The 14,242-nt window shown below is 42.3% G+C and overlaps 1 protein-coding gene across 1 annotated transcript; it reads right to left on the reverse strand.

The window, feature by feature from the left end:
• Window positions 1-10,630: 10,630 nt before the first annotated feature.
• LOC120886443 (cystatin-C) lies at window positions 10,631-13,859 on the reverse strand. The gene is made up of 3 exons (XM_040275412.2): window positions 13,512-13,859; window positions 11,942-12,052; window positions 10,631-10,962 (listed from the first exon to the last, which is right to left on the reverse strand). The coding sequence occupies exons 1-3, from the start codon at window positions 13,749-13,751 to the stop codon at window positions 10,879-10,881; spliced, it is 435 nt and encodes a 144-aa protein (XP_040131346.1). The 5' UTR covers window positions 13,752-13,859; the 3' UTR covers window positions 10,631-10,878.
• Between the last annotated feature and the right edge of the window lie 383 nt (window positions 13,860-14,242).

Genomic DNA, 14,242 nt, shown 5'->3' on the forward strand with positions numbered 1-14,242 from the left:
GAATATCCTCCTGTATCAGTCATCTCTATTTATTTACAATATCTAATACAAGGTAAATATCATGTAAATAATTGTTATATTGTATTGTTTAGAGAATAATGACAAGAAAAAAATCTACACATGTTTAGAACTGACTTAAACTTGTATTAGCTCAATTTCATCACTCCATCATGTAGACAGAGCAAGATGCTGTACATGATAAGCACATACAATTTTATTGTCAATATTTAATATTGTTATCAGTGCATTATAGCTATACAGAATAGTGGGGGTCATTTTGACATAATCATACATTCATGCAATATAATTTGGTCCATTTCAGTGCCCAATGCTTCTTTTTTTCCTCTCCTCCTCCCTCTCCCTGTTCCTCTTCTTCTACTCTAATGGTCTTCCTTCTATTATTTATTGTTTTTTAGATTGGCACTCTATAGATATACATAAAGGGAAATTCATGATGGTATATTCATATATGTACATAGCAAAATTTGGTCAATTTCATTCTGCAGTTTCTCCCTTTTTTTAAAAAAATGTTTTTGATCTGAGGTTGGTTGAATCTGTAGATACCTATGGATCTGAGGGCCAATTGTATTTAACAGGGTGGTTGCTGTGGTTCCACTGTTCTTATAATAAAATTATATGACAATGAAAATATTTTCAAATATTTGTTTTCACAATGCTTTTTCCTTGAAAAATGTTCCTTGAAAATTACTTCTTTCTAATTTCTGACTTGCAAAATACTTTGCTAGATTTGCCTTTTCCTCCCTTGACAAAAATGCAAGAAGATTCAACTATTTTCCCATTACTCTCAGCTGTTGCATCACATTGTTTTTTAGGTCCAAAATGTCCAATCAATCTAACTCAAAATTGAAATTTCTCATGCATTCAAAGCTCTCTCCTCTCTTCAACTTCAGATGGAGCTGGGAGGAAAGTAGACAGCCACAGGAAGCAGGGTGCACAACAGATCTCCTTGCAAACCCTGGTCCATCCCCAGAGCAGTGAGGAATGGAACAGGAACTTCCACAACTTGCAAAGATGCAACAGGAGAGTTAAAATCTGTCCTTCTGAAGGCTCCTCCAGCACAGATGGGCTTTTGTTTTTCAAAAGAATAGCTCTGCAAAATTAGGAACAATTAGTTCTCAGCAAAGGTTTCCCTAGATTTAACATATGGGATCCATCCCCTCAAGATGAACATAGTGCTTTTTCAACGATGAGAAAGAGGATATTTTTCAAGGAAACTCACAGTAAGGAAAAAGCACTGTGAAAACAAATATTTGAAAATATTTTTATTGTCATATAATTTTATTATAAGAACAGTAAAAATGTGTCATTTAAATGTTGCTCACATCTGTACACTTTTCAAATTCCTTTATTATAACAGGAAAGATGGAAATGTATTGAAAAATAAACACTGCATAATTGGTGGGTCATATTGAAAAATTAATATTAGGATTAATATTCATAATGATATTTCATAAACAATGTCTCATATTTTTAAGTTTTGTTCTTTTGTTTAGAATGCCTTGGAAAGTAAATATCAGAACACAATGTAAACAATGTAACACATATTTTCAAATTTCCACATTGCAGAATGTTAAAAAAACAGTTTTCAAATTTTGGGGCATATTTGATCCTATTATTCTCATTAGAATATTATCATTGCTAAAGGGCTTGCTCTATTGGTAGGTTAAATGTTTAAAATGTGTCATATCATATGCATCACCTACTCCTGCATATTTTTAAATGCAGATAAGCTATTAATAAAGTTGCACATGTACGTCCATGACATACAAGTACTTATATAAACACATTTAAATTCACAACTTCTATTCATAGGGTTAAATGATCATACGATTTTGAAAATACTAAAAATCTCAAACTGAAAACCAGAAGTGCAAAGACTTGCACACCTGCTAGATGATCCTGACTCTGAAATAAGGACCTGTGCACCTTTCCCTGCCCACCATGGGAAGGGGTCTCTAGCCTGTGAACTGCCCTGATGACCTCAGGACACAGCAGAGACATAAGTTCTGCCCCTACAACCTCCCCCCAGATGCCTCCTTCAATCTATTCTTTGCTTTCTAGAAAAGAGACTGAACACTGGATTTGAGATTCACCTTAGAGAGTTTAAAATACTTTAAGTGAAGCAGAAAATAGGACTCTGACTTTTTGGTATAAATGTGAATTCAAGGCTGGCTGTTGGTTTTCTGTTTCCCTTCTGAGTGAGGTCAGGTTTCCTCAGGAGCAGTTGCTGAGATGATATTTCCCTGCTTGCAATTGATTAGAGAAAAGTCCTGTGAAAATGCAGGAATAGGTGCTAAGAAAGTAGGATAGACAGGCAGGAGCACAACATTAGGCAATGTTAAGCAGAGACTCAGGCTCACACTGATGGTTCAGGGAACTCAGGAGCATCAATCGGATCTCAGAGTCTATCCCTCTGGAAGGGCTTTTCTGACTTTGCACCACCAGGATGGCTACTGGCCATCCCAGGGAAGTGAACTCTAAGGTACTTCTGGGTCTCTGAGCTCTTGGGCTGCACAGCTGGATGACATTTCTCTAGATAGCTGAAGTGCATCTGTTAGAGTCAAAGCCAGGGCACAGGCACACAGCAGCTATCAGAGAGGACCCAGGAGATGTGGTGGGAAATCATCATATTTAATCACCTTACTTGACCAGAGAAATGCCATTTCCTGTATTAACACAACTTTCGGATTATCCATAATTAGTGCACAGACAAGTCTACCTTCACCACGCTCGTCCTTCAGAAGTTCACTCAACCTCATAGTCATATGGAGAAAGTTAAGGCCAGGTGTCATTATCTCAGATTTTGTTTTACCAAAAATGAAATGGAAGTATGAAAAATTATATACAGCATCAGCATGAGACAAAATGGTCTAAATGTTATGAATTCATTTTAATACCCAAGATGTATTTAAATAAACATTTTGGAATGTATGCAATACCCTAATCTGCCCCTTTAACTGAGGTTTATGAGTGTAATGAGTTTTACCAATAACTCAAGACCATAACTACAAACTTTAAGTACTGTTCAGTGCTGATATACAGAAATACATTCAGAGGCTATTAAGATACTAAAGATACTTGATCTTGAGCTCCTAGTCCCTTTATGACTGCACATGTTCATCCTTCAAGGGCTTGATAACATTTCCTGGCATCGCCACATCCTGTATTGTCAATTTGTGCTGTTGTTGGTGTGCTCCTTAGCTTGCAGCCTCAAGCTTATGTTTTAAGAACTATAATAAATTACCATCCTCTATCTGTTGTTCAACTAGAAGTTGACCAACCTAAGGAGGGAATGATTCTACACACAAAGTACATCAGCACCAATGCGTGAAGCTCAAGCCATCTCCTTACCTCTACTCAGACTTCACTTCTTTGTCCTGGTTTGTTTCAATTTGAAGTTTTAGACATGCAAATTAAAGATGTTGCATATTGAGAGTTACAAATCTTCCCCATATAACTAGATCACATCATTTAGACACTAAATTGGAGTGAAAAGGGAAGGATATTTATTATAGAATGGGATAAAAAAAAAAAAGAAACATGAAAGGCCAAGAATCCACTGTTCAAAATATTAGACACACACAGTTCATCTGTCCCACATCAGAACTGACAATGACATGTAAAAGGGATTTGGGGTCTTCAGGTAACAATGTATTTTTTGGTGTCTAAGCTAAAATTCTGCCACCCAAGAACAAAAAAGTGTACACAGTCAGAAAGAATCTGCTTGACTTTAAAATCCAGCTTTTCTTTGGGAGTGGAGCATTATGGCGGGGTGGAGGGTGGATATTGAATCCAGGGACACTTAACTACTGAGCCACATCCCCAGCCTTTTTTTATATTTGATTTTGAAACAGGGTCTCACTAAGTTGCTGAGGTTGGCTTTGAACTTCAGATCCTCCAACCTCAGCCTCCGAAGACACTAAGATTAGAGAAATTGGCCACCAGGACTGGATAAAATTCAGCTCTTTATGAAAGTTGATAAAAAAGACTTGTTTGAGGCAGGACATCTTTCTCAGTATTTAGGACATTTATTTGTTGAATCTATGCACCCAGCACTGAGCTAAGTCCTTAACTAGAATTGTTACACTAGGCGATGTACAATTTTACACTGCTGTATGCAGCAACATCCAATAAACTATGACTAGAGAGTGTCACACAAAGACCCAGGACCCTAGTTTCCAGAAGACAGGACTCACCACAGAAGATTGTTCTTGTTTTCCTGTGATGAAGGAGATGAAACAAAACAAAAAGAAACAAAATGACATTTACTTCTAGATTTAGTACAAAATTCCATTCTGAGTAGCTTTCACAGCTCTATTTATACATGCTTTTAAATATATATATATATTCCTGACTTTGTATCTATAATATCAGTTTCCTCCCCATTCTACTATTCTAAAATGAGACATGATCCTTTCAAATCAGTGATTCTCATAGGTCAATAGACCTGTGCAGCCCTTTAATATAAAGACATTATCTGTTATACCTACTGACGTGAAGTTAACAGATAATATATTCTCTTTTATCTATAATTTTTTAAAAAATATTATGCCTTAAGTCTAATATAAGAAAAAAATAATAATACAGGCATTTCTCAATTTATTGTGTTTTGCTTATTTTATTTTGTAGGTATTGCATTTTGTAAAATTCTAAGAAATCTTGCAACCCTGCATTGAGCAAATGTTTGGCACCTTTTTTTTTTCCAGAAAAAATGAATTTTTAAAATTTTTATATTAATTTTAAACCTTGTAAATGTAAAATTCTGTTGTTTGTCAGTTTCTAATTTTACAGCTATTTCTGGTTCTTTGGACTTATTTATTGTTTTTTTATAATCATTATTTCCCTTGAAAGGCTTATTCATATATACAGAAACACACACAGTAGGGATTTTGAGATACAGTCCATTCATAATAAGTTCCTAAATCCTATTTCTCTCTTACTTTTTTGGCACCAATTTTTCAACAGCATGTGCTAACTTCATTTCGCTGTGTCACATTTTGATAATTCTTGCAAGATTTCAAAGCTTTCTCATTATTAACATAGTTTCTGCTGGGTATGGTGGCACATACCTGTAATCTCAGTAACTTGAGGATCTAAGGCAGATAGATTTTGCAAGTGCGAGGCCAGCATCAGCAACTTAGTGAGAACCCTAAGCAATATAGTGAGACCCTGTTTCAAATTAAAAACTGAAAAAGGTCTGGGGATGGTGCTCACTGGTTTAAGCCCCATGGGTTCAATCACCTGTATCAAAAAATTAAAAAAATATGTATAAAAGTATAAAATATAGCTTTCATGGTGATTTACTCTCATTGATGTTTGATGTAATGGTTTGGGAGAACTATGAAGTCACCCATATAAGACTGTGAACTTAATCGATAAAGGTTGCCTGTATTCTGACTGCTCCAAGATCAGCCACTCCCCCATCTCTCTTCCTTTTCTTAGGCCTTGTTATTGCCTGACACTTAACAATATTGAACTGAGGCCTACTAATAGCCTTATAATAGCCTCTATGTGTTCAAGTGACAGGAAGATTAATTTGGTCCCTACCTTTAAATCAAAAGCCAGAAATTATTGACCTTTGTAAGAAAAGCATGTGGAAGGCCAAGATCAGCCAGAAGCTGGGACTCCTGTCAAATAGTTAGACAAGTAGTGAGTACAAAAGAAAAACCTTCAAGGAAATTAAAAGTTCTGCCCAATGAACACACGGATGATAAAAAAAAAGCAAAACACTGTAATTGATGATATGGAGAAAAAAAGGAAGAAAGATCAAACCAGCCACTACATTCCCTTCAACAGAGTCTAATCCAGAGCAAGACCCTAACTCTCTACAATGCTATAAAAGGCAAGAGAGGTGAGGAAGCAGCAGAAGAAAATTATGAAGCTAGCAGAGGTGGGTTCATGAGGCTTAAGGAAAGGACCCCTCTAGAACATTCAAGTACAAGATGAAGCAGCAAGTGCCCATGGAGAAGGCACAGCAAGGTACTAAGAAGGTTTAGCGAGGACCATTGATGATGGTGGCTACAGTAAAAAGCAGAATTTTCAGTACAGATTAAACAGCCTTATATTGGAAGGAAAAGTCATCTATGACTGTAACAATATAGCTGAAAAAAATCTAAATAAGGAAAGTTTTATTTTGGTTCATGTTTTCAGAGGTTTTGGTCCATGGTTGGCCAGCTCCTTTGGTTTTAGTCATATAACAAGGCAGAAATATAAGGGTGGAAATAAACTGCACCTTATAACATCCAGGAAAGAGAAAGAAAGAAAGATAGCAGTGTCAAGATACAGTCCTCAAGTGACCTCAAGGACACATTCACATCAGCTGTACAGTCTCCACCAACACCCAATGGTCCATTCCCCCTGAGAATCCATCAAGGGGTTAATCTATTGATGAGATCACAGAGCTCAAGATCCCATGAGTTCCCAGAGCCCTCCCTGTAGACACTGCTGCACTGGGACGAAGCCTTCATACAGGAGCCTTTGGGGGACATTCTAGAACCAAAATATTCACAAGGACTTCCATAGCTAGAGAGGAGAGATGAATGGCTGATTCAAAGCCTCACAGAACAGGCTGACATGCTTGTTAGGGATCATTCAAAATAAAAAAATCCTACAGAAGGGGAGAATTTGTTTACTAGAAATCCCATGGGGACCTGGAAGGGTGGGAGAAAGTCTAGAAGAAACTGAATTGCTCTACCCCAGAAAGGGAGCATTCACTGAGCTGAAGGATCCAGAAGGAAAGGACACCAAGCACATCCTTGGGTAATCGCAAGAGAAACAAGCATCAGTGAGATCTGTAGGTGCAGTGACTCAGTGGGCAGGAGGACAAGCAACAGCAGCCTTTGGGAGTGAGGCAAAGGACAGACGTGCCCCGAGGGGTTTGAATATGTTGGGGTCACTGCCTCAAAGAAACCTGCTGAGCTAAAGGCCATTAACGTAGCTGTGCTAAGATTGAAGGACTCTTTCATTTACTTTTGCTTTTTCGTCTGTTATTTGCTAGATATGGAGGAGGGGGTTACATTGTATGTTTGGGTAGATAACCTGGCACCAAAAGTACGTCCAGAGGAAGGTGAAGCCATGAGTATTCCTCACCTGCTGCAGTGTGCAGACATGTTAGGAGAGATTGGACTTTGACAGGGAACCTAATTGGGTTATACATCGGCAGTTTTTTGGAGAAACAGTTGTGAGCTGTTATAAAATCCAGTGCCCAGGCCTCCCTCAGACCAATAAGACTGATTCCTCCAGTGAGAACAGGTGGTTGAAGTGAGAGCCACACTCTCAGGAGACTGCGCCATGCAGCCAACTGGAAACCATCATCACAGATAATCCTTATCTAGTTTTAAGGGAGCAGGAGAGCTCCTGTCCTCAGAATGACCCCTGAGAATTGCTGACTTGGCCTTGTGATCCTGTGACTTGATTCTGAAGTGACCCACTTGGAATCCCAAGACCAAGAGTAAAGGGAAAGATATGAGTGATCATAAGAGAAATTGCTCCTTAGTTCAGCTGCCATTTTGCTCACAGCTTCTCCATTTTAAATGTGATTGACGAATGAATTCAGTAGGGTATAGTGAGAAGGAATGGGTGGCCACATGTTTGTCTACACTTGCCTCATCTGTCCAGCATTGCCAGGTAGGGTGGACTTTTCTGTCTCTGCATCTAAGATTTTTGAAGCCCTGGCTTCACCCAAGGCCACTCTTGCCAACTGTGATGAGCTAGCTCCTGCATGTGAAGCACCCAAGCCTCTTAGAGCCTGTGAATGACAGTCCCCAAGGCAGCTGCCAGAGAATCAGGGAACATGGATGGGAACAGGGAACATCGCCAGTGATGGCTGACTACTACAACAAGAGGGAGATGGTCACAACAACAACAACAACAAAATCAGATATCCAGGAATAAATTTAGGAAAATACGAAAGGTACAAATAAGAAACGTCTTTTTTACTCCACTGAAGGACATGATTAAAGTATGCCTAAGTGAAAAGCTAGAATATTAAATGTTGTCCAGATTTTTCCTAAATTGGAATATAAATATTGACCAGGACTCCTGGTTCAAAACACAACAGTTCTACTTTCAGAACTAAAAAAATATTTTCTTCTGGAAGAACAAATACATTCAGAAAACAAAATCTAGGAGAGAAAAACACAATTAAGAACATATCCTTATCCACATGGTGTGGTTGGAAAAAGAGAGAGAAGGCAAGGAAAGGAACAAAGAAGGAAAGGAACAGATACAGATGGGACTGAGATATATAAATGGAACAATGATGCCCTGTGAATCTACTGTGGGATCAAAATGATTGTTGACGGCTTTTTAGAAAATCACACAAAAAATTACATGGTTAAAGAATCATTTGGAGGGCTGTGGTTGTGGCTTAGTGGTAGTGTGCTTGCCTCACATGTTCGAGGCCCTGGGTTCAATACTCAGCACCATACAAATAAATAAAATTAAGTTATTAAGTTATTGTGTCCTTCTACAACTAAAATATATATATATATATATGTGTGTGTGTGTGTGTGTGTGTGTGTGTATTTAAAAGACTCATTTGGAAAAAAATGAACTTAGACGATATGACAGCATATTGAACATTTTGACTGGATTAATATGCATTCAGTGTTTTCGTGTAAAAAACTATAACACATCACCACATTCTGTACGCTGAGTGTATACAAACCATAAGAAAGGTACTATCACTGCACCCACTCTACAGATGAGATAAGGGAGACTCAGCAAGTGTAAGGTACCGACCTAAATCACAGATCTGGTTAGAATTCACTCCCAGGAGTTCTGGCGCCAAGGATCCTGGGCAACACCACTTTAAACACATACACCAAGAGGCATGTCCCAGACCCTAACTGCTGTGTAACAATGCACCCGAACACTTAGTGGAGTGCTAACCAAATGTCCAGGAACTCAGGAAAGGCCAGCTGGGCGGTTCCTGCTTGGAGTGTCCACATGGTTGCAGTCATATGTCAGCTGGTGCGGCAGTCATCTGGGAACTGAAGGAGGACTGGACATCCATAGTGACCCACTCACCTGTCAGCAGGTGATGCACGTCTTGGCAAGGCGCTTAGCTTGACTTGTCACCTGGAACACCTCCTAAGGTCTCCCAGGCATAGAAATCTTGGGATTCAGCTCCTCACAAGGAGCCAGGCTTCCCTCAGGGCGAGGGTCCAAGAGAACTCAGAAGAGAACATTCCTGACCCAAGCCTCAAGGTCACCCACCTCCCTTTCTGAGCAATTTTTGTTGATGTAATCACAAGCCTTGGCCGAGGTAAGAGGCAGGGACACAGAACCCACTCCTCCATGCCACCAGTGCCAAAGAGGCTCAGGGCCATGTTTTAAAATCTCCATAGCATATCACCACACTAATGAAAACGGTCTAAAACTTATTGAGTATATACTCTAAGCCACACACTGTACTGAACCTATTTCTGGGGATTATATAAAATATATGCTTAGAATATACATTTAAAATGAATGAATAACGTAAAACCAAGCATGTGGTGCATACAATAGGTGGGCTTCCTGCCAGGACCACTGGTCACAGTCAACTCCAAGTCAGGGGTGAGAAGGACGTGGCTGAATGGCTAGATAGAAAATGAAGCACCATGGAAGGGGCGTGTTCTGCCTTGCTGGCTAGGCTCCCCCTTTCTACTCCAAAACTCCTGGAGTTCAAGCTTCACTGTCTTTGTGGGTCTCTGTTTATCATTTTACCTTCAGTGGTTATAGCAGTGACAGCAAGAAAGATTTCTAATGCAGTTCCTAGAAGGAATTTGAGAGGCCCTATACCAGTGACTCGGATTGTAAGGGCTTCACCTTTTCCCCAGTGCAGAAAGGAGTGAAGCATGTATCTTTTATTTCACCAGGATCTCCATTTTTGGTGATAACATATCCCTGTTCTATGCACCAGTAGTGACATCAAGGTGATATTAATGAAAAACATCCTCTTGCAAACAGAAGCAAGTCCACTGCATGTCAGTTCCTTTGTGTTTTCAATGCTAAATCCCTGAAGAAAGCTGAGCACAAGGAATGTTTTACAATCAAGTGCAAGGATAATGCAGGGAGTGTCCATCTGTGAACCCTACTGAGCACCAATCCCAGAGGCCCCCACTCTGCATCACATTGCTCTGTTCTGGATTCTGACTGGTACATCCCCTGTCGGTTACATGCACAATAATGTAACTTCAGCCTTTGTTTCATGTAGGTGCCTAAACCTTGCATGGATAGGAGACAGGAATCACTGTTTGTTCAGTCTCTTGGAATCTTTCAGGGACAGGACAGTGCCAGCTGCCCACAGTTGTACATACATGGAGAAGGCCACCCCCAACCCTGGCCACTGCCCAGACCCTCCTCACCATCTAACTTCTTTCAAAGGCAGCAGCCAGACTTCCAGAAGGATAGTCTAGGTCCCTACTCTCTCTTCTCCATTCCCCAGCAATAGCTGCAGCTGGATACCTGCAATCCCACCCCATCTCTTCTCTTCAGTCCTCTGAGACCAGATATCCCCAAAAGTGGCAGCACTGGCCCCAGTGCGCACACGTAGGCCTCAGCTCCCCACCTGTGGCAGACCCTTCCTGCATGGACCCCCAAGACAGCCACTACTCAGGAGGAGTACATGTCACTTTTTATTGGCAAGGCAGGAGGGGTCCTTATGGGCCAGGAACCAATGCGTTTGAAAAATAATTAGAAGGAGTGAACACGGGAAGAGCCATTCGGTTTCAACACTTGTCCACAGAAGCCTCTTCTACTGTTCTGCTGGTGCTGGCCCAATAAGGGCTGGGGGATATCAGAGATTTGGGGCATTAAAGGAGAGTCGGGTGAGGAAGGGGTGGCCAATGCAGCTCTGCCTGGCGCATACCCTTACTCATTGTGGCAACTGTATTCTATCACGGAGATTTGGCGCAGCCAGGGCACACTGTAGACCTCGAAGGAGCAGAAGGTCCTCTGCAAAAGGGAAGAGAAAGGACAAACAGTGTGGGTTTCAATTAACAGGGAAAAGGTCCAATCTGAGATGCCAGACATGGGGTACAGAATGAAGGAGGTGGGAGTCTCAGCCTCCAACCACCCTTGCCGGGTCCAAATCTCACATTCAACCAAACTCAGCCGTATCTACTCATCACCCTCCCATTGCTCTAAGTCCACCAGAAGGCATGTGAATTTCTCCCCAGTTCATGGGATTCCACATCCTTCTGCCCCCAGCACAGCCAGTCCTCTAAGAAGCAGATTGGGTAAGGCTGTGGAACCCCAGGGGTGCCAGACAGGGAAGCCTGCTCACTGTCCCAGCTCCCTCCACCTCCAGCACCTAGGCCAGCACCAACAGGAGCACAGAGGGAAGAAGTGGCAGCATAGGAAACAATACTGAAATAGGCAGAGTCAGGGGAAGGTATACCAGGTGAGGGCAGCTCACCCCAGGGCCGTAGAGAGGCTGGCACTGAGAAAGCAGGACAGCACCAGAGGGTTTCATCTGCTTACAGGCCCCTAATCTGTCCAGCATGGCTCTGGGCAGGTGGCCAAAGTTGGCATTGACAGAGATTTTTCTCCCTCCCCAGCAACCAGCCCTGATGCTATGTCCTCCAGGCCAGCAGGCAGCACACCCAAACACAAAAGGGTGTCCTCCTGGAACCCTAATTAGAAGAGAAAACCCACTGTGTAATTCAAGTTGATCATGTGTACCCACATGGCCCCTCCTGCAGCACCCCACATGTGCACAGGTCCGCATCTGCATAAACTCACACACACACCCCACATTCACATGTACCTATTCATGAACCACCACGCTTCCCCCACTCATCTACACACAAAGTCAACACATGAACCCACGCATGTACACACATGCATCTCTTGACCCTCTCACACATGAGCAGACAAATAAGATCACATGTAAGTCTTTATGATCAGCCCTGGCCCCACATCAATGACATACCTGCTGATCTTGGGAATCATCAAAGGGACATTCCGATAGGTCAGACTGAGTCTTAGCGCAGGTGGTTTGACCCATCTCCAAATCCAAGTAGTATTTCATCCCAGCGACAACCTACAATGAAAAGAGCAGGATTTATTGGCAACACTCCAGGTCACTTCCACATGTACGCTGTTACTTTATGTCACTGAGTTAATATGTTGGCCTAGTGTGTTAGCTTTTCATCACTGTGACCAAAACACCTGATATGAACTACTTAGAGAAGAAAAGGTTATCTTGGCTCACGGTTCCAGAAGTTTCAGTCCATGGTCACCTGGCTATGTCCAGCTGAGGTCTTCTCAACCCCAGGGGGCACTCAATTGCCCACAACTACTCACCATGATGCATCTGTCTTAGTGTGGGGGACACTGGCCCCTGGAGTCTACTCCCAGAGAATGCTCACAGTGTGTGCCATGCACAGGGAATGCAGACTACTCGGGACATGTTGAGTGGTGCTTACTTAGAGGACTCTAGATGGGGTCCATCCTGAGAAAAATCTGAGACACCCAGAATGAGCAGTCTATACACTTATATGTAGCTTAACTGCACGGACATTCTCTGAGAAATGTGTCCTTACAGGATTTCACTGTGCAAATGTCATATTCCACATAACAAACTACTATGCCTACAATGTCACTAGGTGATACCTTCTTAAGGAGCTACAGTGTATATGTGGTCATCCTTGTGGGCACATGACTGCACACCACAGCTGAGACAGGACAGTGACTGCAGCATATTGGGGGGGCATCCATCAGTGGACACCAGCAAATTTAAGTCTGTGAATTAGCTAACTGAATATGTGTTAATTCAGGATTTTCAATACTGAGTCATATATAAGGTAAGAAAATGTCCATGTTTGCGTGCAAGGTGCACTGAAGTGTTGACTCTAAAAAGGTCCAGAAAAATAAATGCATACAAATACATGCATGTACACATATGTCCTGGAAGAATGAGGACAAAGGAGGAAACATGGCCTACTATTAGGATCTAGAGATACAATAATGCCAAAATAAAAGGGGAAAAAACTCTAATTGAAGGCATCCAAGGGGCATATGTTTTGTCCATCTCCCGTAGTCATTCAGTTAACACTTCACACTAATTCCAGGCCCTCTCCAGGCTGGTGGTAGGGTTGTATAACCAGGGCAGACCCTGACCCTCATCCTGTCCTGTAGCCCTGATGGCCCTTGCCTGTTGGTGGCTGGAAACAGAAATAAAGCTCCTGGCACCCACCTAGAGCTCCAGGCAAGGTGGGTTTCCAGGCCCTGTCTGAGGACAATCCCCAGGGCAAGGACTCAAAGGGCTTTAGGGTGACAGAAAATTACCTAGAACAGGGCTTGGGCGAGCAGCAGTTTGTGTAACTAACCTAGCAGATCAGAACAGCCCCAGGCCATAGCTGCTGAGCACCCTAGAGCTTCTGGCTCTGGAAGCCCAAGTGGGAAGCAACAGCTTAAAGGGAGAGGGTGGGCCTGGGGAAGGGTGACATGCCCTGTGAGGGGCAAGTCCTTCTGACCCAGGCCCAGGGATCAGCACACACCTGCTGGCGGGCACTCAGCACCCTCCGCGCACGGCTGTAATGCGGGTCGTTGTTCTCCTGGTTGTAAACGCCCACAGAGTAGTCTATAGCCTGTCGAACGCCTTCCTCGTGGATGTCAGCATCCTCCAGGCCACCCAGTGTTTTCTGAGAGATACCACTCAGCTTGGAACTCTCACTCGCTGCACAGAAAGCCACCAAGGCTGACAGCAGGAGCAGTGGGAGGTGCAGAGTTGTCGCCATGGTTGACTCTGACCTGGAGCTGTACCTGCAACCAAGCAGAGGGGAAGTGATCCATCTTGCAGCTGAGGTGCTTTTATCCCTCTCTGGCTGCCAGGCCCTCCCCAACCCTGGCTCCTCCTTTCCTGGCTACCTCTACTTCCCACTTCTTGGATTCTATTTGTCCAACCTCTACACTTCCGTCCTTCCTCCGGTGAACTTTCTCCTGCTCAGGAACACGGATGTTACACCCTTATGTAATACCCTGATCTGTCTCATTAACTAAAGGTTCCGGACTATAATAAGTTTTCCTAACAAATCAAAACCACAAACTTTGACCATTGTTCAATATGGATTGGCAGCAATCTATTCAGAGGCCATAAAGAGAGTAAAAGATACTTGATCTTAAGCTCCTAATCCCTTTATGACTGCACATGTTCATCCTTCAAAGGCTTGCTAACATTTCCTGGCATCTCCTCATCCTCTTATTGTCAATGTGTGCTGTTGTTGGTGTG

This window comes from Ictidomys tridecemlineatus, chromosome 5 (assembly GCF_052094955.1).
Source record: "Ictidomys tridecemlineatus isolate mIctTri1 chromosome 5, mIctTri1.hap1, whole genome shotgun sequence".
NCBI lineage: Eukaryota > Metazoa > Chordata > Mammalia > Rodentia > Sciuridae > Ictidomys > Ictidomys tridecemlineatus.